The 24470-nt window shown below is 41.9% G+C and overlaps 1 protein-coding gene and 1 long non-coding RNA gene across 2 annotated transcripts; one reads left to right on the forward strand and one right to left on the reverse strand.

The window, feature by feature from the left end:
* Positions 1–3431: 3431 nt before the first annotated feature.
* Positions 3432–9412, reverse strand: otx2b (orthodenticle homeobox 2b). The gene is made up of 4 exons (XM_023417341.2): positions 8917–9412; positions 6400–6607; positions 5671–5822; positions 3432–5004 (listed from the first exon to the last, which is right to left on the reverse strand). The coding sequence occupies exons 2-4, from the start codon at positions 6494–6496 to the stop codon at positions 4378–4380; spliced, it is 876 nt and encodes a 291-aa protein (XP_023273109.1). The 5' UTR covers positions 6497–6607; positions 8917–9412; the 3' UTR covers positions 3432–4377.
* Positions 9413–9874: 462 nt separating this feature from the next.
* Positions 9875–14204, forward strand: LOC111663220 (uncharacterized). The gene is made up of 3 exons (XR_002761366.2): positions 9875–10338; positions 11007–11128; positions 13563–14204. It is a non-coding gene; the product is annotated as an uncharacterized LOC111663220 (long non-coding RNA).
* The last annotated feature ends 10266 nt before the right edge of the window (positions 14205–24470 follow it).

Here is a 24470-nt window from a genome sequence, read left to right on the forward strand (position 1 = left end):
TGCATACTGTATATATAAAGCAGCCACCATGCACACCATTAAACAAGTTGTAAGAGCTAATAGCAGTTGGCTATGATAATTTCTATCCAAATGACAGAGCTGAGAGACATCAATTAATTTTTGCAATTTTAACTGCCCCACATTCCTGGGCACTTCTTAGAATCGCTCTCTGTCTGTCTGTCTGTCTGTCTCTTTTTTTTTTTTTAATGATAGACTATTTTCTTTGCCTTTTCATGACAGACACTTGTGTGTTAATTTAAAGTTCCAGTAAGTGAATTGTTTCGTTTAGTGTGAAAACACCTGCAGGCTTTTGCAGGGAAAACCATAAGATAGCCTTGCTCTCATAATCACACCATCCGATAATTGGCTTTTGATTTTTTTTAGTTTTTTTTTTTTTTTTAGTTTTGTAAATAAGATGGCTGGTTCAACCTACTCACATATCATTTTCATAATTGCTGGTCAGACCACAGGCCCCAGTGAATAATCACTCGCTCCTCTTGCGGGCGTTGCGGCCTTAACCACCAACTTTGCGCAGGCCGATGCTCGCAGAGGATGAACTCGTGTTTGTGACCGACCGGACAGCGACCAGACCAGGGGACAAGGGGCGCAGAGCAGCCCGCTGTTAGACAAAAAACCAAGAGGGATTAATGCAGCGTCTGTTGGTCCCATATGCTCCTTAGCACTGCTTTGGTCTTGATTAAAACTCATTGTATGTATGAAGTATTGTGGAGGCCGGATGTCTAATCCTCCTCATGACTTGTGCACTTTGAAGACACGAGGCTCCAAGGTTACAATAACAAGCGGGACGAGGCCATTGTGTGTGAGTTGATGCTGGCTGTATCAGAGAGCACTGATCGGAGCCGTGTATAAGTCTAATGTTTAGACTGGAGAGTCAAATTGACAAGTTTGGTGACTCTGTTACATCTTTATATGATTCGGCTGTACAGGGGCCACATCGCCCATATGAATACATTCTATGGTAGATATTATAACATACTCACAATTAAGTTGTGAAGTTTGTATCGGCTGTTGTTTTCCATGGAGGTCTGATGAGCATATCAAGATTAGCTGCTGTTATTGGTTCAATCAGCCGAATTTATTCAGATAAATTCGATAAAAGTCTTTTGCTGGAGTCTAGATGATTCCCGTCCCACTCTTATCTTCTCCTCCTCAAACTTCCTCGTGTCAGTCAGTCATTGCTTCATGCACATTGCTTTTTTTTTTTTTTTTTTTTTTTTTTGTTCCTGCAGCTGACATTTCAAAGTGACCCTGCAGTCTGAGACACTTTGTTTCTCTCCCTCCTTTACTTCGGCATTCTGGATGGAGGAGTTGTTGACACTGAGAGGAGATGCACCTCATGAATATTCAGGCTTCTGCACAGCCCATTGTTTCCAAGTTCAATTGTTTCATTGTTTATCTCCATAGCGATGTATATGTGTGTTGTTCAACTTGGCGTTGCATTGCACGATGTTATAACTGATTTTTGAATATTATAAATTATAAGTGATAAATTAATATAGTATATGTGGATCTGAACAGTTATTCCTACTTCACCCTTGAATAAGTTATGGATAGGGGCTATTGTATAATTAAGTCTTTCAAAAAAAAAATTACAGCCAAACCTCCTAAAACAGACAGACACACACACACACACACACACACACACACACACACACACACACACACACACACACCTATTTCTCTGTCCAGGCAGGAGTGGAATCAAAGTCGCTCTTCTCTTTAACGCTTCGATTATTTCAAGCAACGCTTTTAATTAGTCTGCTCCTTTAGCGGAGACTCCAATGAAAGAGAGATTATTGGCAATGTCAAGGATGCTAATTGAATGTTGGACTTCTAACAATTAGCCCACTGCAGAGCCATGTCGACTCATTACAGATCCCATAGCCGCTCTGACTTTTTTCTTTTTCTTTTCTTTTCTTTTTTTTTTGTCTCATGTCGCCAAGTTGACGGTGACGCTGGACCAGAGAGAGTTGGAGCAACAAAGGTAAATAAAAAACAGCACCGTGTTTTAAAAGCAGCTCTAACCGTCTGACTCCTCACGTGTATTTTTAGAAGCTGTAACATCTCCTGTGCACTTCAGTGGAGATACAGTACAACTCCATTACCCTTACGAGAAATAAATAATTTCAGAAGGATGCCCTCTAGATAAAGCCTTTCTTTTAGATATGTAACGTCATCCACACACTTGATAACCCATATAATAATTATACATAAATATTATGGAGTTCAGGTTTAAAAATACAGCACACAACGTTGCTTTAAGCAGTAACAGCTTTTTCGCCTCTTTACTATCTGATACCATTTTTTTCTTTATAACCCAGAATCGTATTTACAGAAATGATGAGCTGCACTGTCAACTACAAAAATGATCAGCAGATAAAACTGCAGTGTTTTTTTTTTTTTTTTTTTTTTTTTTTTTTTTTACTCTAGTAGGCTCCTTTTCCTAAGGATTTAAAGATCCATATAGTCCTGTACACGACTTGTGATCAAAACAAATCAGAGCGGTTTCTTGATAGATTAATAAAAATGTTTCTGTGTGTTTACCGTGTTTTTTTTTTTCTTGTTAGATGAATTATTAGGCTTCATATTAAAGCGCACATTTGGGGATCAGGCATGTAAGCCCATGCGGTGGGTTTGAATGGGACCACTGCTGCCCTGCACCCCAGAGAAACCCCCGCCGGTAAAATATTGGGATTAACATCTCTTGGAGGCCGGGATTAAACACTGCTTTCTCAAACCGCACACCCTCTTTGTTGAGACTGCCTGAACTGAACCACCGGAAACCAAGAAAACAAAAAAAAAAACACAACACCACCTGAGCAGCATTAGTTTGTCGTTTTGTTTTTCGTTAAAAGATCTGCTTCATATTTTAAAGAAGTTTTAGTTCATGTATCTTGGCTCTAAAACTGTATGAATCCATGTTAAAATAGTTGATGAGCTTCGATATGTGTTGATGCATGAGGAAGCATTTATGTTTACTACTCACTAAGACGGTATTGACCTAATGTTAAACAGCTGCACTCATATATTCGCATTAAATCCGTGTGTAATTCTTAATCCCCCTCCTATAGCTAAATGTTAACATTATTAATTTATTTTTAAATCTAGAATATCCTCAAACATATTGAGTCATCTTATTGTGTTATGGGCTCTTTGTTTGGAAAATGGCACCAAATGATTTCGTTTCAAAGTTAATATCTAACATGGAAATAAATGGAAATATTCCTGCAACCAAAATAAATCAAGTAGGGGGAAAAAAAATACCCACAGTTACTTTTGCACACGTTGCCTGACTGTCACTTTGTTCATTCTCCATTTTCTCTCTCCAACACGCGCACACACATGCACGCACACACACACACACACACACACACACGCACGCACACACAGATCGTTCCTTGATGAAAGAGTAAGCTCACAGGACCTTTATTCATGTCTTTTCAGCGGTGAGGTCACACCATCTTTGGAGCCAATAAAGGATCCACAATCACCGTGTGTTGAGATCAATGGAGGGGAGCAAGTGTGGAGCTCTCAGCAGCCGAGAGTCTTTTCCAGTATGGCTAACCCTTGATTATTATTACTACCACCGTGTGCTTGGAAAGTCTCGTCTCTCTTTGTGATGCCGGTGATTTAACCATTAGCATCTTTCGTTGTTCAAAAAAGTTAGAAATCTATTAAAATCACAGCAGAGAGTCTGATGCGAGGGGGGCTCACAAATTGCATACAATACAACAGATCACAGTTTCGAAGGCTAGCACAGATAAAAAAAAAACACATATGTACCATTTATATAAGACACACACTGATTGTCTCTTAGAAACTACATATTGATTCCTTATAAACACTTTTTTTCTTAAATAAAGTAGTGCATCCATGTCCACACACCATCCTCATGTCCCTCTGCCAGCAGGTCGGCAAAGTTGTGTAAGAAGCTTAAAGGAGGTCTGTCCATCCCGAGCACTTCACCAGAAGAATGAACTTGAGTTTTGTCCTTGGATAAACATTAGTTCCGTGGCTGAGGTGTTCTTTTCTCTCAGAGTTCACTCTGTGTTTCCTCAACAGGTGTTTTTTACGCATAGAGGCACGCACTGACAGACATGGATGAGGGGCTACAACCTGTGAATGAACGGAAAAAAAAAATCTCTTTGCCAGTGCTAAAATAAATTAAACCGCTCCTCTAGGAGGACCAGAGACCATCATGCCAAAAAAAACACCCGAGGCCCCCGGGAGCCCTGCCTCGCCGAGCCCGGCTCACATTTTAACCAGTCTGATGTGTTTTATTGAGGGATGGCAGCACTGTGTCTGATGTGATCGTCACTGTTTGTGCACTTTTTCTTGACAAGCGGATTGCTCTGTTCACAGGACCTGGAATTTCCACGAGGAAGTTTGATCCTTATAATCCAAGCAATCGGCATTGAAGTTCAGCTTCCACGACGCCGCCGCTTGGTCCTTATAATCCAAGCAGTCTGCTGTGGAGTTGAAGCCCAGGCCGGACGTCCCGTAGCCCTGGGTGGAGAGGGACGCCGGGGACTGGTTCAGATGGCTTGTGACCGCGTTCGTGCTCATCGGACTGAGTGTCGAGCCCGGGCCTGACAACTGGTGGTGCATGGGAGTGAGGTAAGAGCCGCAGTCCATGCCGCCGAAGTAGGACGTCGAGCCGGCGTAGCCCTGGCTGTAGCCTGAGGCCTGGGTGTAGGTCATGGGGTAGGACCTCTGCATGCAGGAGGAGGAGGTAGACAGGGGGTCTGAGAGCGGAGAGATGGACGCTGGGCTCCAGATGGACACTGGGGCAGTGCTGGTCGAGATGGCGGGGACTGTGGTGGTGCTGGTGGGGGGCGTGAACTGGCCGCTGGCCCCGCTCTCTGAGCTCACTTCCCTGGTGGGGGAACTTTTCTTTTTGGCAGGTCGCACCTTGTTCTGGCCCCCGTTCTGCTGCTGCTGCTGCTGCTGGCGACACTTTGCCCGCCGGTTCTTAAACCACACCTGGAAGAAGCACATATTGGTGCATGTTACTCAAAAAAAAAAATCCTTCATTACAGCTTAAAAGCAACAAAATGCAGAACACACGTCAATAATTTACCTTCTACAAGTAATATCCTCTTTATTTAAAAAAAAAAAAAAAAAAAAACATCAGGTGAAAAAAGGCTGCATTGGTTTTCAATCGCGATAAAGACTTTTTCTCGAATGAAGTTATAGTATTTCGGTACCACTGGACTGATCCGTCTCGTTGTATTGCCTAAATTCTCGAAACAATTATCTGTCACTGTGATCTCAGCCCGCTGGCAGAACTTCTCCTCTTGCTTTAGGGAAGACTAAATGTTCAACTTCGGTCACGGGTTAATAAGAGTGTTTCCTGCTGTGCAGATATAAACTAGACCTTTGAAAAGTTGAATTTGAGCTATTTTTGTTAATATTTATCTCCCCGTAAATGAGCTCGAGCTATATGTGTGTTTTCAATCTTGTTAAATTTTCAGTACACTGTTCAATTAAAGTCATTTGTTTAAAAAAAATGAACCGAGGTTCCACTTCTGCTGCGGTGGTTCACAAATAATTAAATAGCACAGCATCGGTTCATTTTTTATTAATTCCAAAAATATGTGACGATATTCTTCAAGTTTTCAAATATGGCAGATCATCTGGTTAACTCACCTGCACGCGGGACTCAGGTAGATTGATCTTCAGCGCCACCTCTTCGCGCATGAATATGTCCGGATACCGAGTTTTGGCGAACAACGCCTCCAAAACGTCCAGCTGTGCGCGCGTAAAAGTAGTCCTTTCTCTCCTCTGCTTCCGTGGCGTTGCTGTGAGAAAAAGAAAAATGTAAATCAAATCAAATATTTCACTCGTGTGTCAAAAAAAAAACTATTTGTAAAAGCAAGTACAAAGATTAAAAGTCATCAAAAGCAGATATGTAACTCCCAATATATGTTTTTGTTGTTTGCGTATTTACGCACGAGTCCTTTGAGACTTAAACGCCCTCGGCAAATTGTAGCACTTCACGTACTTTACAGTCTAATTGGCCTAAAATTTAATGCAATTTGAAGAAAAATCAAATCAATTTTCCTATGATTCAGTCGGAAGACACATCTAAAAATAAAATCACACAAGAGGAGAACTACTTTACTAAGTTGTGTTGCGTCCGCGCAAGAGGTTTGGTGTGTGTGTGTGTGTGTTTGACTGATTGACCAACCAAAATATTTACATTAATGACTTGTGTTCCCTGTATATTCCAAATATCAGAAATCATTATTAGGTTTAAAAAGCTTGAAATAGGTGCTGTAACACACTCTAACACACCCACTCCATTTTGCTTTTAGCCTCAAGCCATCAATGTTCTGCCAGTTCTCCTCATTTATTCTTCACAAAGTTTAAACCCACCTGGATAGCCCACTGATGGATGCAAAAGGTCCATTCCGGAAGTAGTTAAGCTGAGGCCATTGACTGTGTAAGGTGGTTGCTTTAGATACGACATCATGCTAATATTCGTTTGAGGGCTGAAGTTGGAGAAAATTTTGAAAATTGATGGAGCTCCCGAGGTGCACTGGGTGTCCTCTGTTCGCCGTGCGGTCCGTGTGAGACAGGACACCTGTTCCAAAAATGACAAAGAAAAAGAAGACATCGATCAAAATGCACCTTGCTAAAGAGATACAGCAGTGGATCTGTTTACACGGCGCTGTCGCTTAAATGAGCCCTCTCCAAAAGACACGGCGCTCCTCAAAAAACATCCCCAGCTGTCCTCCTCTCTACCCCCTCCACCCCCCACCCCCCACCCCTCCTACGAACAGAAAGCAATGCACAGCCACTATAATTGCAACAAGTCACTTGAAAGTTCAATTAAAGTCACTGGTTCCTGTTTGCAATAATATTAAATACAAGAACCTTTAACTGCCACGAGCTGAAACAAAGGCTTTTTAAAAAATTTTAGGTGAAAAACAAATAACACTCATTAAACCTCCCTTACCAAAGTGAACATGAGCCATTTCACTTCATTTTCACCTTGTTTCTGTTTCTTTTCTATATATATATTTTAATATAATTAATGTATTTAGTCTTTAATGTAAAGTTTGCTCTTTGAATATAAACAGAAAATCATTGGGATTGTGAAATAAGCAACTGAATTGATGTTCTGGAAAATTATTATATAAAGCAATCTACATAAATAATCATCTCTCAGAGTCATTTCTGATTTAAGATGATAAACCTATTTTCATTAAGTAATTTTTATTGTCATTTTTAAAAGAAGACTGATGTGGATTTTCACGACAATTTAGAGTAAAAAAATATTTTAAATTTAATTTTCAAAACACGAGATTATTTGATGCAGATAAAACTTTCATTCCATAAAAAATAACACATGCTGACGTGTAATTGTTTTTTTAGTTCTTTAAACAGAAACACACGTGCTGATTGGTAAATGTGTGATTGCTGTCACTTCAACCTCAGTGACACTCACCCGTTATTCCCACTGTGCGTCTTGATTAGTTGCTTTTTTTTTTCAATATCCAACGGTTTTAACCCCCTCATCCCAATCTGTCACACTTAAAACACACCCGTCTAACAGTTGTACACACCCGCTCAATAATTATTACCCTGTCCAAGAATTGATTATGATAAAGTATTTTTTTTTTCTGTTGATGAATTAACGAGATAATCCGAGTGGCATGTAGCTGGAGCTGCAGTTTGGTATCGACAAAGTCCAAAGTGCTTCAGGCTCCTCAAAAATGATGCTGCAAATCAAACGCGATTCTCGCTTCAATAATGTGCACTTTGACGTGAGTGAATTGCAGCCATATTACATATATAAATATATATTTTAGTCTGACTTGAATAACCATCAGCAGTTTGCAGAAAAAAAAATTAAACTCCAGGGGAGAAATTAAATTCTTACATGTAAATTTAATCGAGCTAAACTCCCAATTTAAAGCTTGAACACAATCTGTCACTAAAACACAGTAAATATATATTATATATGACGTGTTGGTTTATTGTCCTCTAAATTATTCATCCCTGGAAGCAGAGGAGACCCAGCAGAGAGAAAAGGCCCCCAAACATTTTTCCATAGCAGGCCTAAATGTTCTGTCTTTATGCCAGTGCAGCTTTCAGGTTCACGCCTCCACATTTATCCCTTTGTGTTGCACTGGCTGTTATTTCGTTAGTAAATTCACACCGAGGAGAAGTCTGTGTGAAAATATGAGGCTTCGTTTTAGACTTAAACTTCACCGACTGAACGTGGAGTCGGTGAACTGGGTTGCGGGTTCTGGCTTCAGTCAGTGAGAGGTTTGAAACTGGTCAAATGTGACTTCCTGGAATCCTACAGTTGTGAAAAAGGCAATAATAATAATAATAATAATAATGTCAGAGAATCTTGAATTTAGCTTTGAATCAGCCTTCGTTTCCACCAGATCATCATGATGTAACTTCATCAGTTTGCTTCTGTAATTACCATTGTCTTTATATGTGCATTTACATCATTTAGCTCTTTCAGATTCATGTCGGTGTGAGAGGGTTTGGTGAAGAGACACACACTTATTGTCTCCGTAAAACAGGCTGAGTTTAAGACGCTTTACCCTCCATCTGCAGTTTGATGTCACTGAACAGCCTAAAGCTTCTCACTGCTGTTTCTCTGAGTCTCTGTGGCTTTTAATTCAGCAGCAGCGACACGGTCACACGTTTTCCTCACTATTTTAAACAGTATGATATTGTAAGCTTTTTAGATGGGACTTTATTACAGGTGTAATTTCCTATAAACTTCTTATTTTCGACTTCTTTGACTTTAATGCGATTGATTATTTCGATACTGAGTAATAATAATAATAATGATAATAATAATAATGATAATAATAAAAATGATAATAAAAAAATGATAATAATAATAATAGTGAACGCTAAACTTACCCTGGTATGGACGAGTGTAAAGTTCTTTGTCTACTTGGTTTCCTCCAGCAGAAATAGCCTAATAAAAGACAGTACAGATCAACGACGTCCCGGCGGATAAAACACACAAAACCAACCAAAAGCAGGAGCAGTCGCGTTCAGAGGCAGAGCAACAGTGCGGATAAAAGTTCAACGTTGAGCGCCTGCATCAGGTTTTGAAGCGGTGCGACAGCGGCGGAGGGATGGAGGAGGCTGCATGTACGCCTTTCGGATTTGTTGGTGTGTTGTGAGTGAAGTGGTTTGAGTTGGATTTTGTACAAACTGCCAGCCAATAGGAGCCGCAGGACTGAGCTGAGGTCTGTCTCTGTCTCCGTCTCTCACACTGGTGGGGAGGATTTTTTTTCTTTCTTTCTTTTTTTTTTTTTTTTTTTTTTTTTTCTGGGAAACAAATGTCTCCAGCTACTTTTTTGACGCACAGTCCTCAGCCAATGGCAGCGAGAGGGCGACTGACAACATCCCCATCCCACCGCAGAGAGGGCACATTGATAATAAATAAGCGGTATGCCGCCGCTGGATGACGAGAAGTGGAGTTTAAAGTCGGTCTACTCATCTTTTCTTACATTTTATATTAAAACTCGCTGTTATCCAACGGAAGCATTAAAGAGAAAGATATTATAGGCTAAAGGCTGAGGGGGGGAGGGGGGGTATATGCGCAAATAAAAATGTAATGTATTTACAGCATATTAGTGGCACATACTTTAAAACATTTTTCTTGTGCATCAAGTCTAAAAAACACCCAAAATGTTTTTTCCTGTAATACAACATGAAATTTAATCGACGAACATTAAAAAAAGTTCCAGATAATTGCAAATAAATTGCATATTTACTTCATGAGGCATCTCAAAAAGAAAAACGTGAAGCTTTTACTGTTGTACACAAGAGTTGTAAATGGAAGTTTAAAAAGAATAAATCTGTGACAAAAAGAACGTAAGAAAAAAAAAAAAAAAAAAAAAAACCCGCCTGGACTAAAGCAGGGCTCTCCATGTGAAGGCTGCACCGTCCTCTCACATTCCAGCGCGTCGCAAAAAGGGGGATTTAGAGCGACTTATTTCCTTAAAACTGTCCTCCCATCCACAGAGCCAGCCAGTCTGCTCCCATCAGCCTCATACAGGCCTGCACCAAAAAAATTCACCCACTATATTTCCAGGGGAATTCCCACCGAGAGACACCGAGCAGCCGAGGACTTGCAGGCTATGCCGGACCTGCAGTGTGCACACACTCAGGAAGGAGGATAAATGCAAGAAGAAGAAAAAAAAAAAAGGCAGATACACACAGGCCTGTGGTGCAGCTGGAGACAAGACGAGCGACTTTCACCTATTTCAGCTGAAACGATTTCTGCAAGAAGAAGACGTGACAGAGGATGAGAGACTTCTGGATATGAAGGTTAGCCTGTTTTATTTTACATTTAATTCAGAAGAGAAGTCCCTTTTTATAGGTTTTGTCTTGTGGTATTGTAATAGCGTGTAATTATAATATATAGTAATAATAATAATAATAATATTATAATAATTATTGTTATTCTTATAAAAGCCATTCGGTTCAGTGTATTAGTCTTATATGATATTTTATGGAGGTCCTGCGAGCTGCAAGGGACAAATAAGCCTCCTCTACGTCACTTGAATTTTGAACCTGCGTGCCCATCTCAAAATAATATGCTGAGGGTTTTTGTCACGGCTTGGTAAATGTATCATCTTAAGAGGCTTTGTGGAACACCTACACACACTCACACTCACACAGTCACACACACACACACACACACACACACACACACAGTCACACACACACTGCGCGCTTGCACGGACACACCCGCTCACTTCAAACAGATTTGAATATTGATTTAGATTTATAAACACAGGCAGACCGTGGGCTTTATGAATCGTCATTCGCCTCTCTCCGTGGCTCGTGTGGAAGGCCAGAGTCAAAGGTGCAGTGACAGCTGCTGCTGGGGGAAACTGGTTTTCACTCAGAGCTGCAGCCTGCTGAGGCTCACACACACTGATACACTGCACGCTGTATCAACTTTACAAACTCAGTGACATCTCTTTTGACAGATTCTGATCAGAGGAAGCGGCTGTGTTGGATCATAACCCTGGATTTCTTTTAACAACCGACCTGAGATCTGATAGAGCAAAAGTTTTGCCTGTTTGGAGGACAGGAGCTGCACCACACTCAGGTATTCCTGTTTGTTTGTTTTTTCTGTTAGAAAAAAAAATGTTTATTTACTGTACAGACAGATAACACTCTAAAGAATTATCTCATCTAATATAGTGGAAAAAGTGGAGTGAATTAACATAAATCACCTTTTTGTGTGAACTAAAATAAATTCATGTCAGAGGGCATCTTCAGATGGATGTGGGAATCATTTCTTGAGTTATGGATTTTTTTTTTGTTTGCTTTCTGTCCATTTCAGAAGTCACAGTTTAGTCCTGTCTCATGTTCTTCCACCAGACTCCATACAAAAATCATCACGTTTAACGCAGCATATAAAATGTAAACTCATAGACCTGCAGCTCCTTGAAAACCTGTGGTATTATTTTACATGGACGCCCTAAGATGTCAGGCCTTTGTAACTTTTATTGTATCTAAAAATAACACAAAAATAATCAGCCTGCTGCTAAAATATAATTTGGAAAAAAAAAAAAAAAAGAAGTGAATTTTTCCTCATATTTAGCAGCTGCATGGTAATGTTACTTAACGCGAGACTTTCAAAATGCTGCGTGGAAAATCATGACGTCTGATGCTGTTATCTGCTGGATCTCACCGTTTAAATTGCTAAATAATTTATTAAATTGTAAAGCCAGGGCCTCCGCAGGGACTTTGTATCTTAAAAGGACGTTTAAAGGGAGAAGGAGTTAAACGCCTCTGGCGAGCAGCGCTCCCACTGACTCCCGGCTAATTGACGACGACGGCTTTTATCTCCGCCTCTTCTACACTCAACCTGAGGGTGAGGATTTCACCAGGCCTGCTCCAACCTGTGATTTCTACCAGTTAATGCGTAGCCTATACATCTTTTCAAAAAAAAAAAAGTGCACAGGCCTGGATGTTTAACCCCTCTTTGATAGCCTTGAAAAGAAAATGTAGCCTATGTCAAGACTGGATAATTAACAGGCAGGCTGCCCCCTTCTCTCCCTGCTCTGCACTTTATCCAGCCATAAGAAATAATCAACAAATTATATAATCAATAAAAATGTTTTTTTTTTTTTTTTAAATGAAGTAGAACAGATAAAAACGCAGCAGACTGAGAATTTAATGTTGGCCCTTTTGCAAAACAAATCACAGATGTTGTTTGTTGAGTTATCTGAATTTAAAGCTGCTTATTTACATATTCATTTATATACATCTTCAAACTATCCAGGCAGTTTTCCTCTCCTCTCTTCTGCCTCTTTCCCTCCTTGTTTGATATCCGCATGGCTGAATATGGGGAATGTGTTGGTGGAATTCACTCAGAGCTTTAAAAAAAGAGATAGCAAAAAGGAATAAAATCCAATAAAGCCAATTTATATAGAAATGCAGATAATCTGTAATGTCAAGAAAAGCTTTTCCCTCTGCATGTGGGATTAAAATTTACCTCACTACTTATTGCCTTATTGCAATAAACAACCAGAAGTCACTTTAATCAGATTTATTTTTTTCAGTTGTATTTTTATTAACTTTGATTATTTTTTGTCTTTTTATCCTGAAACGGCAAAGTTATTATCAACATTACAACTATTAGCTGGAAAATTAGTTTATTTTACTCCTTCCAGACACTTTTAAACACAATCACTTATTTCCAAAATATGTGAAATTGTATTTAGTAAAAATGTTTTGAAATTTCTTATTATTTGATTTAGGAACATGTGTACAGCTCTAAGTGAAGTTGATAAAATGACTGGGGTTACATCCACAGTAATTACTGTGCTTTATTTAACACAGTAATTATTGTGGAGAGGTACGCAGAGTGTGTGTTTGGTTGTGAGTGTGTGTGAGGGAGAGAGTGAGAGCGAGAGAAAGAGAGATGAGCTGAAGTAGGATAATCACAAGCTGTATTTTAATTAGCCTGGCAGGTTTGATGGATACATTGCCACTGCTGCTGCTTTGCAAAAAAAAAAAAAAAAAAAAGGTGCACTGCGTAGTGAGCAAGATGTCTAAACTGAGGGCTTTCCCCACGCTGTTCCCTTATTACAAAGGAGCTAAACCTTTGTGTAATGTAACATGTAACTGACCCCAGAGGTCATCAAAACACATTCAGAGCCCTCCCCAGGGATTAAAGCGGGAGAAACCCCATTCAGTGTCAGTTTGGGAAGAGTTTACTGACACAGAAGCTCCCAGGCAGCACTCTGCATCTGGGATTTTATCTCTGCAATTATTCACTAAATTCAGTTTAAGTTCTCCTCGAAATGATTATAGAAAACGCTCTGCTGTTAAATGAGCCTGGATTCTAGTTTTTAGGTTGTGCTTTTATTATGAAAAGGTGTGCTGATCATGAAATTATGGGTTTATTTTCCAAACGGATCTCTCCATGAATTCAAATGCTGCGGCTGTGTGTGTTTGCCAAGTTTGCTCTTGCCATTAATATGACATGCCTTTTAATTAGTGCTATAATTGTTTGTGTTGTGTTTGTGCAGGAGTTCGCCAACAACAAACGGATCGCAATTAAACACACTCGCCTTCAGATCATCAATGAGGAGGCAAAGTCAAGACTGGCAGAAAACCGACAAGGACAAATAAAAGGCGGGAGAAGACTGTGCTGCCTCAAGGTTAACACTGACTGAATGAACTGTGTGAAGAGCTCATCTACACACAATCTGGATAGTTCTTGCTTCTTCTACAAGGACACATCACAAACTGTTTGTCATTGTAAATCTCATTTTACAACTTAATGTGTTAATTGTTATATTTTAGTATCTTTGCTGCAAAATTAAACCAAGTTTATTTATTCTCACATTTCTGTTTCTTTTCTGTCTCAGAATTAATTAAAGATTAATTTGCAAATAAAGACATCTACGTTGATATCATTATCAAACCACCACTCCGCTCTCCGTCTCCCGCTCTCCCCTCACCTAGCCATCAGTAGCCTTCTCCTCTGTGTGCTGAGGTGTCTGCATGGCGTGGTAAAACCTGCCCTGCAGACCGGACCTCTCAAGTCTTCAAAGGAGGAAGAACTCAATGTGGGGGATTTGTTCAGGCTTATTTGGTAACCTAGGATTTGAATTGGATTCTGGGAGGCATTCATAACACATTTGAAAATGTTATATTGTGTGATTTTGTGTGTAATCCCCATAATAAATTTTAGAAATGGTCACAGCACTTGCACAACTGTGACTATTCATGATTTATCAAATGGTTTTCTTGTCTTGCCTCTCAGGGGTGAGGTGTGTGTTGCCGACGGGGAACAGGACGATCTCAGCCGCTGGTTGGGAGAGCTGGTTGGGAGAGCCGGTGAAGAGACGATTCTCCCATTTTAACCTTTCTCTCAACACTGTTTTGTTTATTTGACCTGAATATGTGATAGGGTCAGCCACCGTGCTTCCAGAGGGATTCTCTCAGACCCCCCAACAGCACTGGAGCATTACAACCTCTAGTGGATTATACCTCCCTGGGAGGAGGGTTAGTGTACATGCACACACACTCACACACACTGTACAGTTTATTAAAGTGTGTATTTTATCAAAGCCATAGTCATACATTAATAAGCGGTTTTTATTTCTCCATCATGCCTTGCAAAGTGCTTCATACTTTGCATTATTATAGTTAAGTAGAAAACTCTGGTTTTAGCATTTTGTATTTATAACAAAGTATTGTAAGTAATATGCAAATCTAATGAGTCTAATTTAAAGACCCCCTCTAGACATATTTTACAACATAAAAATTCTCAGCTTTGAGTAATAATTTGTGTCTGCTGTGGTTTTCCCACAATAAAGTTCAAACACCTTGTTAAAGAATCTTAAAAATACATCTCTTCCCTTTCCCCTCAATGAAAATCCAGAATTAAAATCATGCAAATATTGTTCATTTCAAAAGTTTAACCTCTAGATAAAATGTGTCTCCTGCTTCACTGAAAAGTCAATTCTCTGTGTTTCTGCACATTGGACCGTGACAGACTTCAAGACTCGCTGTGATGTCACAAAATCTTCTTCTCACAGAGAAATATTCCTCCTCTAGCAAATGGATCTGAAAACAGCCTTCCGGTGTCAAAGTCTGCAGAGTGAAGGCAGTGAAGGTACAACATCTGAGTGAAGTAACAATGAGCAAAACAATTTTTTGAGTTGAGGAGGGGACTTTAAATATCATGTCTGCTTTCCCAAATGAGTGTTGTGTGTTTACAAAACCAATAATCGTTGACTAGATGCAAAAAGATAAGTCGCACTGCTGCTTGTTCACTTCAGATAGTTAGAAGGACACATACAGTGGACTAACTGTCCACTGGTGACTCCACTGCTTGGATTTCTTGTCTGGTACATGTAACTCTCCCGCCTTAGCTTGATAAGAGCGAGAGCAATGTGTGTGTAAATCAGTGTTTGTGCCCTGTCCAAACCCCACTTTGCTTTGAATGACACTTTGGCGATGCCCCCAGCTCCCCACTTCGACTTCTCAAGCGTACCCCCTGTTAGTGCCAACTCTGCCAATTCCTCTCATGTCTTTAATATCTCTCTTTGGGCCCTTGGGTTTAGCCAGTGAAGGCACCCCCATGACAGTTGGACATTGCCGTCACATTTGGGAGACAGCGGCGGGTGTTTGTAGCGTTCCCAGCCCCGGGCCTGTGGGGAATCTGTGATGGCTCGCCTGTCAGCCGGCCCCTCCCCTGTAATTAGGAGAGTAAACACAGCGCCTCGCTCGGCTTGGGGGGAAGAAGTAGGAGGGGAGCGGAGGAGGGGACCGTCCGGCTCCTGTCCTACTGCTACTTGAGCTGTCCAGAAGCAGCACCGGACTGACAGACTGCGAGATGCACCCCATCACATCCCTGTGAAGGACCGAGAAGTGGAGGAGAGTAGAGTCTGTTGATGTGCTGCAAAACATCAGATTTCTGTTTGTTCCTTGTTGAGCATCAAGGAACCACTGAGGAGGCTTTTCATTGAACTGAACCTTTGTAGAAAAAACACAAAGAAGTTGATCAGTGAAGATGATCTGAGAGCTATTCACAGAAGTGATCAGAGCATGTGCAGTGAGGAGCATGAAAGCGGTTTCCTCCAAGGTGTTTCATGTACATTTCTAGCAGTGTTAGACTCATGTCTGACTCCAGCAGATGATATAAAACACACCACCACTAAGCCTCCGTCCCTCCTCTCTTCACCTCTCTCCTGGTTGCTGGGGGGACTGGTCAGCGGCCGGAGGAATGTGTTGTGGGCTGGAGTTGTAACCGTAGCTTGGGACCGGCTCGGGGGGAGCGCCGTCCCACCCAGCCCCAGCCACTCCGCTCTGCCCAGGCAGGGAGGCTGGCTGCGGGAATGCCGAGACCAGGAGGGGAGGAATTTCACTGGAGGACCTGCCAGAGAAATGCCATGCGGGGAGCGATAAAGAGAGAAACCTAGACAGGGAGAGAGAGAGAGAGAAAAGGAGATCCCAGCCAATTGAAACGCAGCCTGTCAGTGTCATTTTGGTTTTGTAGGATGCTTACTGATGATGGGCCAGTTGCTGAATGAGCTGGTTGCCACACAGACACAGTGGCACCACATCTGACTCAGATCTTTCTCAGATGGCTTGAGGTTCAGTGGGTGTACCAGAGGTAGCTCGACCAATTTTAAGTCAGTGCATTTAAAAATAATATAATTTTTCAGTTTCAGTCTAAATCATCCATCTGTATTAACCACCATCTGTCTCCCCAATACATGAGCATGATCACATGCACTTGTTTTTGTGTAAGTACATTTTAAATCAGATGGTGTGCATCAGTGTGTGCATGTGGCGGACAGGGAACGTACAAAGGGAGGGGTGCCTGAAGGCCCAGTGTACTTGCCAAAGTCTTTACAGCGCCCAGAGAGCCATGCTGCAGCATCATGGTCCACAGCATGGAAAGACATGGGGCAGATGGGTGCAGTGTAGCAGCACAACCTCCCCCTTCTCCTCCCAAATGTGAGGCAGCAGTGGTGGGAATGGCACAGTGTGAGAGGGAGCCTGGGTTCATGGCTGAAACAGAAAAGCTGTTGGAGGGGCATTTGGGGGCTGGGAGAGAGTGGGGGCTGAAAGCTGTTTGAGGGGGGGCTTTGGAGAAGCTGTTGGTGGGGCAGGGATCCTGCAACGGAGAGGGAAAGCCAGTCCCCCTGTCACATCCCTTTGAAATCCAAGTGCAGGGGCACGAGCCCAGGGAGGAGTGGCAGCGTGGCCCAGCGCCTGGGCAGACAGGCAGTCACCGCACTGGGCCACAGTCCAGCTCGCCTCGCCTGGCCCCTTCCCACCTCAGCCCACCCCGTCTGGCCCAGGCTTATGGGAGTCAGGCAGCCGACCCCCAGTGGACAGGCTGGAGCCCTGCACTACTGAGTCCCCATCTCAGAGCCTCTGCTGCGTCCGTAACAGCGGCAGCATCCACCGGGGAGAGAGGCCCTGCAGAGAGAGAGAGAGAGAGAGAGAGAGAGAGAGAGAGAGAGAGGAGGGGGTACCTCCGCTGCCTCACAGCTCCTCCTGCACCCAGGCCTCTGGATGGGGGCCCAGCAGAGTCTGCTGCTGATGATAACCCCCACCTCACCACCAGGCCATTCTGCCTTCAGGGCCTGCGCAGGTCCACACATCCCCATGGCAACAGTGGCAGGGCCGTCCACACAATGTGAGTGGGCAACAAGCCAAGTGCTGCCAAATTGGGATGAGGGAGAGACATTTTGGGAGAATGCTCAATCCTGAATCTTTTCACCTTTATTTTGTCTGTGGGTAATCGTGTTTCTGGCTCCAGTGATCTAATATCAGAGAACTGGGCAGCATTTCTTATTTGAACAGTGGTCAGCAGCAGCAGAGAGCAGCCACACTTTCTTTTGTGAGGTTCTCCACCGCTGCTCCTTAAATTCTCCCACCTCTCTTTAGGCCGTAAAATTTGAATTGTCAATTTCTTGACAGCAACGCCAGGCATTAATTTGACCTGATACATTCAGAAGCATTCGTTGTGTGTTTAAAGAGACCTTGTCACGGCATTATTAAGCCTGCGTAAACACAAGTAGTTCAATGACATTCACAGCAGCCACCTAAAGTTGATTCCCCACCCACTCTAAGCCACCGGGAAGATACTGTATAAGTGGTTGGGTGGTGTTTACTAAAAGTGGATATCTGCTGTTTGTTTTGTTGTTCTGCTTTCCGACCGTAAACACTGCATAGATTTCCTTGAGTGGTGTTTGAAACGTGTGTGTGTGTGCGCCATGTGTTATATTTACTGATAACAGGATTTACTCAAATTGCGAATCACCAGTTGAGAAAGGTTAATTGTCAGTGCAACTGGTAGAATGGGTACATGCAATAATTATTAGTCTAAGTTGCTTTATTATTTAGGGACGCTAATTAGGCATTAACTGTGGTCCCCTTTTTGGATCACGACTTCAAATGCATGTCAAATTGCATTAAGTTCACTTTGACATTTATCAAACCAAAGGAATGCTGTTTTGTAGATGTCCTTAGTCTGTTTATTATTATGAAACCGATCTGTTCTTGAGGTATTGATCAGAAAATTAGCAGAGGGATTTTCAGAAATTGCTCAATGGAGTGCATCCTCATTTTATTCGCTGTGAGGACAATACAGTTTATGATTGGTGTGGATTTTTTTTTTGTTTTTTTTTTGTTTTTTGGGGTGCTGGCGGTTTTAGTGGTTTGGTAATTTAAGCTTACATTAAGAAGGATATTTGATACATGCACAAAAGCAGAGATTTGAAGTATTTTCTCTGAGCGCAGCAGTTATTACTCCTCTTAGAAACACAAGTCTTGGTTTATGTGCCACCCATGTGGATGAGGCTGGCATGAATCTGGCATTAAGGTGAGGGGGAAAGTGACAAGGAAAGAAAGCAAGAGATCAAGGCATGACTGCCAGTGCATGTCATTGCCCTACACTCTCATCAAATAGCCCCGTGCTGCTTATGTTGCTGCCCAGACGCAAATTAATTTGGATGCCTGGAAAGACTGCGGAGCCCAGGACTCATCTCTGCCCTTTAAAAAAGAAAAGACACCAGCGGAGAGCACTCTTCCAACAAGGAGGGGAGGGGGGCTACAGGGGCCAAGAGAGGGGTTTTGATGGATTTCAGTAGAGGGCAATACAGTGTCTGGAATAAGATGGGAGGGTACAGAGGACACGGTTGAATGTGCTTGTCCTGCTATGATGACAAGATGGCTCAGCCACCACTGTGCCACTGGCCTCCCCCTGCTTTCTTCCTCCCCTCCCTCCCTCCCCCTGGTACTCCCCCTCAGGACACCAGTGAAGTAGTAGGGAGTGTTGAGGGAAGAGGGAGGTGGGGGGAGAGGAGTACTGACGGTTAGCCACCGTTTAATCTTCTCCTTGGCTCACTGCAGATTCTTTCACTACATGCCCCACTCCCTCTTCTCCCCAAATCTGTACCTGCTCATCCCTGGGCCCGCTTTACAGGGGGGCTCTTGATCAGTGAGGTGATGGAGAATGGCCCTCGTCACACACTCCAAATAGGATCGGATTGCCTGGGAGTAAAAGGTGAGAGCTTCATGGAGCCCGGTAAAAATAGAGGTGGTGGTGTGGGGGGGTGGGGGGCGCTTCAGCAACCAGACACTACCAAGAAATGAGCTCTGTTTGAGATGGAGTTTCCAGGGCTTGAAGGTTTTAGAGGGGTTTGTGCTGGTGCAGAACAACCTCAAAACCCCAGTGCGTGTGTGCTGGTGAGGGGGTTGGCCAAGAGAGGAGGGGAGTGAGGCGGAGGTCTTGTTCTCCACCGGTATGTCGTTGGCATGTCGTTAACCTCCCAGGGCTCGGGGGAAAAGAATTGGGCCTCTGTGTGTGCTTAAAAACTCAGGGTTCGTTTGTAAGGTGCCTGGGGAGAGCTGGACCCCTGCTGGAGAACAAGGTAACAAAACAGCAGCATGCTGACTGAAGGAGGGATGGACACTGGAGCAAAGGGTTAAATAAAAACACATGCTGGGTCACAGACCAGCCCCCTGGGTTCAGTATTATACAGTTAAGTGGCTCAAATGAAGTGTTTTGGTATTCTGAGATGCCTCACTTTAACCCAATAATCCTCAGCAGTGATCTTGTCTTATTTCTATCAGCGGCGATGGAAGTATTGAGGTTTTTAAAAAAATAAATAAAAAGTACCAATACAACAGTGTGAAAAATCTCTGTCACAAGTAAAAGTCCTGCATTCAGTATCTAACTGACACAGAGAATAATCATAAACTTTTACTGTAACTGTTAAAGCCAAATGCTAGATACAGTATGGATCTAAAGGACTAAGCCTAGCACAAAGACTGGAAATAGGGAAACAGCTAGAACCTATATATTGCTTGTTTAATCTGCACTGAAGTCAAAGCGTAAAAATGATAACTTGTGATTTTAGTAAAGTCAGACTACTTCTTGGCTGGGAGTGTAAATAATTAATTGTTTTTTTACATGTCAATTTTTGTTCAATTTAAACAAACTAGATGCAGCGTGTTAAATTAGTGAGCTTGTGTGTATTAGTGAGGCGCTGAAAGGCACATTTCGTTTGCACCAGACTGACTGTTTCCCCCTTGTCCGGTCTTTGTGCTCAGATAAGATAACTGGCTCGTGGCTGTAGCTCGATACTCACCTGGGACGCCCCCCCCATTGTCTTGGAGGTTGTCCTCGCCCACATCGAGAGCTAGTTGGTTGGCATGAGAGGGTCGTCAGCTGAAGCTGTTCACCTGGGCCTTCCAGAGTATAAAAGCTGGCCCACGCGTTCACTTGTTCTCTCCCTTCCATCTGCTGACATCCATTTGTTTTGCTTTTGCACATACAACACTGCCACAGCACGTGCCACTCATACATGCACTGCTTTCATGACTGAACTTGCTGATTTCTAAACCTCATTGCTTATCTGTCTTATGTTTTAGTTATAATAAATTGCTTTTTTTTTTTTTGTGTATAACTTTGTGTGATCTCCCTTGTTGTCACGTTCATTGAGGCAGTTTGTGACAAATGGGGGCTTGTCCGGGATAAAGTAGTTTGGTAAGATGAAGCTTAGTCTGTGTGGTAATTTGACCCAGTTTGGTTTGTATTGCTAATTAGTATGTAGGCATTTGGAGTTCTGGTATGGTTTCATCTGTTTACTTGTTAAAATTAATAATCTGGGAAGTATCACACACAAGTATAGTGTTTTTTTTCTTTTGGGGGGAAAAGGTTTTGGTTTAAGGTGTCTGTTTGGTTACTGGAGTTTTTCCCCATTAGGATTCGGTGCAGTCTAATCTACTGAAGCGGCAGTGAAAGTGTGTAGAGCTACATGCTCTGGATCACATCTGTGGCTTTCTGGGAGTAACTGCATAGCAGGGACTTTCTGGACCCTCTCTCTCTCCCTGGTTGTTTGGTTTTCCTGTATTTTGTTTATTGTTTAGACTGATTTCCTTTTTAGTTCTGCAAAATAAATGTAATTTTAGTTATAACTCGTGTGTGGTCTTCCTTCCTTTGTCCAGCCAAATCGTCCGGGAGAGGGTTGTCAATCTTCTCATCTAACTCTTCCTTAGAAAACAAAAGTGTATTTCCCAAAATGTTGAACTTTTTTTGCAGCATAAGAGTTTAGTATTCAAGCAAAGTACAAATATCTCATTTGTAGTGCGTACAACACTGTACTTACTTTCCGTCAATGAGTTTTATTTGTTCTGTATATGTTGTGATGAAATCAATGATTCACCAGTTTCTTGCACAACACACAGTGAATTAAGTGCTACTTTTAGTTCTCTCTGTGAACTTTGTATTTGTTATGGTAACAAATGGGATAATGTTTAATTATACTGCAGAGGGTTTTCAATATTCTGATTATTTTGGAACAGAAACAGACTATTGTACTTTCTGCAGCCTAACAGCTAATACTAATGCATGTTGCCAATGTCACATAACAACAGTTTGTGAAAAGGAAAAATAACATGACTACTTTCTCTTTGTTTTGAGGTTCAAAGTGTGCGAGTTAATGAGATAGAGGCTGGAGTGCAGAGGGGAAAAAATGGGCAGTGAGAGTCAGAACAAGAGGTTGGTAACTCTTGCTTAGTCTTGTGATCAAACACCAGTGGTGACACTACAAACTTCTATCCCCTCTTTTCAGCATTTCTCCTTTCCACCCCCTTCTTTTCTACAGTAGTAATGCCCCTCACTATTTTTCTACATCTTATCCCTTTTAATTAGAAAGCAAATTCTGCAGCCTGGAGAGACCTAATCCCCCACTACCCAACAATGCACAGAGTGGCTTTGAACAGCCGACCTGCAACCCTCAACCCCCAGTGCCTCAAATTCCCCCAACACTGCTGGACCTTCGGAGGGGGGGGGGGGGGGGGGGGGGGCTCTTTTCTTCCCAGAACGTTATTACTTAACGATACATGTGCTGCGGTATTTGCACAACCACACATTTGCATTTTAGGAATGTTAACAGTAATTAACAACTAAGTGACACATGTGACAGAAATGATACAAGTGTATGCCAACTCGGTCTATCTCCCCTGCGAGAGATGTAGCCTCAGCTGATTTGCATATATATTAATGTCTCTTATTGTATAGATTAGATCCCATTAGTTGTGGTGATTCTGGTAGAAGGTGCAGTGACTAGGATGCTAAAAGTCCCGTTATTATGTTAAAACCATGTTTAAATTGTTGGAGGGCAAGGAAATAAAGGGGTTATGGCACTGATGCAAGGTTAAGGATGATTAGACACCCTGACCATCCTGACAATGGACTAGATTAGATTCTAAAAGCCCAAAAAGGAAAAGGCCCTCTCTAAAATGGAACCCCATTAGCAGTCTGTGCATTTACACTGGGTCTATCTAAAATTACCAGCTTTCATTTCTTAATAAAAGTATATCTAGATGGAGCACACAGTCAGCTGAAATTAAATTCTGGCTTCATTCCTGGGTCTGAGTGCTTTACATCCAGTCTGGCAGTTAACACAGGGGCAAAGTGATCATTTACTGAGCTGTTTGTCAGGAGAATTATGAAGCTGTCAGTGTCTGCTCTTGTGCCATCCGTGCAAGAGAGAGGTCATCTGATAGCAGCGATGATGAGAAAGAGAGGGGAAGAGAAAATCGGGCACACACACACACACACACACTGACAATGGCAACAGTTTAATCTACTGATTGCTGCTCTTGATTTACAAGACGGAGAGCTGAAGCACTGCAAAGTTAGATTTACAGTCTTTGTGCTGCACTGCCTCCGGTGGCCAAAGTTTTGCTCCACCCATCATCTACTTTCTTCATCATTATAGAGGCAGGTGGAGAGTCATTTTTAACAGTTTAAACACAGTTGCTAAATTTCAGATTTTGCATAGATATTGTAAGCAAGTGCACCATTATTGGTCAAACGAAGCAGACAGTAATATTAACTTTCATATTTACTTTATGAGGTGATACGATGTCACTGTTATGTTTACAGCCTGTCACATTGTTCCTTAACTGGCATAAATCTATTAATGCTGCTTTAAAATATTCATAGCCACCGCTCCTACAGTCACGTCTCCTTACGACAATATAATGTTGTTTCATATGTTGCAGCCAATACTTCTGCTACTTCACTGGTTGTTACACAGTTTTAGGCGTCTGAAAGTGTTTTATTTTTCCTACAGGCAGTCACAGTGTCTGCTGATTTCTCCGTGTCACCTGTGTCAAAAATCACCTTGCAGAGACTTGAAACTGGCTTGGGGAAGGTTGTCCGTTACATCAGTTACATTGTCATTGTGTGATATTGCAGTTATGAGTGCAGACTGATTTTAAAAACAGATGTTATGAATGTAATGCATTGCTTAACTAATGCAGTTTTAAATGCAATTAATGTAATTTTATACTTTACAGAAATGCCAGACAACGTCTTTCTGGAATAAGAAGCCTAAAACAATACAGCATGCAGTATACATGGTATGTATGTGTTACATGGGCTAAAACATGCAAAAACACTTGTATAATCAGTTAAATAGGTCCAAATTTATCATTGCATTAACACTTTGTTAATACATGTGGAGCTTGACCTGGGTGCAAATACACAGCTGGAATAGTGACTTTACAGTAGTTGTTTTTGTGTGAATCTAAATTTATGCCTCTGTGACAATGTATAGAACACCTGCAGCAGAAACTGGCAAACACATGGGTGTAATGAAGCTACAAGTACTTTACTTGTGTGAGCATTTATGAATCAGTGTTAGTCAGGGAGGAAACTGAAGAAGGGCATTTTAGTTCAAATGAAAGCGATGAAAGAAAATCTCTGTCATGAAAGAATAAATTGAGCCTGTGTTGGGAGCTCGATAATTTTCGGGCTGCATTCTTCATAGCTGCTGTTTTTTCTTCATTTTCAGTCTCTCAGCTCCGTCACCTCTCCGCTCTCGCTGTAACAATGTTGTCTTAAAGGAATTCAAACAGAGTTTTATTGACATAATGAATGATCTTTCAAAGGA

The sequence above is a fragment of the Seriola lalandi genome, unplaced genomic scaffold (genome assembly GCF_002814215.2).
Source record: "Seriola lalandi dorsalis isolate HSWRI2012SDOR001 ecotype SW California unplaced genomic scaffold, Sedor1 jcf7180002054573, whole genome shotgun sequence".
Lineage (NCBI taxonomy): Eukaryota > Metazoa > Chordata > Actinopteri > Carangiformes > Carangidae > Seriola > Seriola lalandi.

Bases quoted from the DNA above. Each gene is read 5' to 3' on its own strand.
- otx2b (XM_023417341.2), bottom strand. From the start codon at position 6,496: ATGATGTCGTATCTAAAGCAACCACCTTACACAGTCAATGGCCTCAGC. The intron at 5,823-6,399 runs GTGGGTTTAAAC...TTTTTCTCACAG, and splicing joins TCCATCAGTGGGCTATCCAG to CAACGCCACGGAAGCAGAGG. The intron at 5,005-5,670 runs GTGAGTTAACCA...TGCTTCTTCCAG, and splicing joins TACCTGAGTCCCGCGTGCAG to GTGTGGTTTAAGAACCGGCG.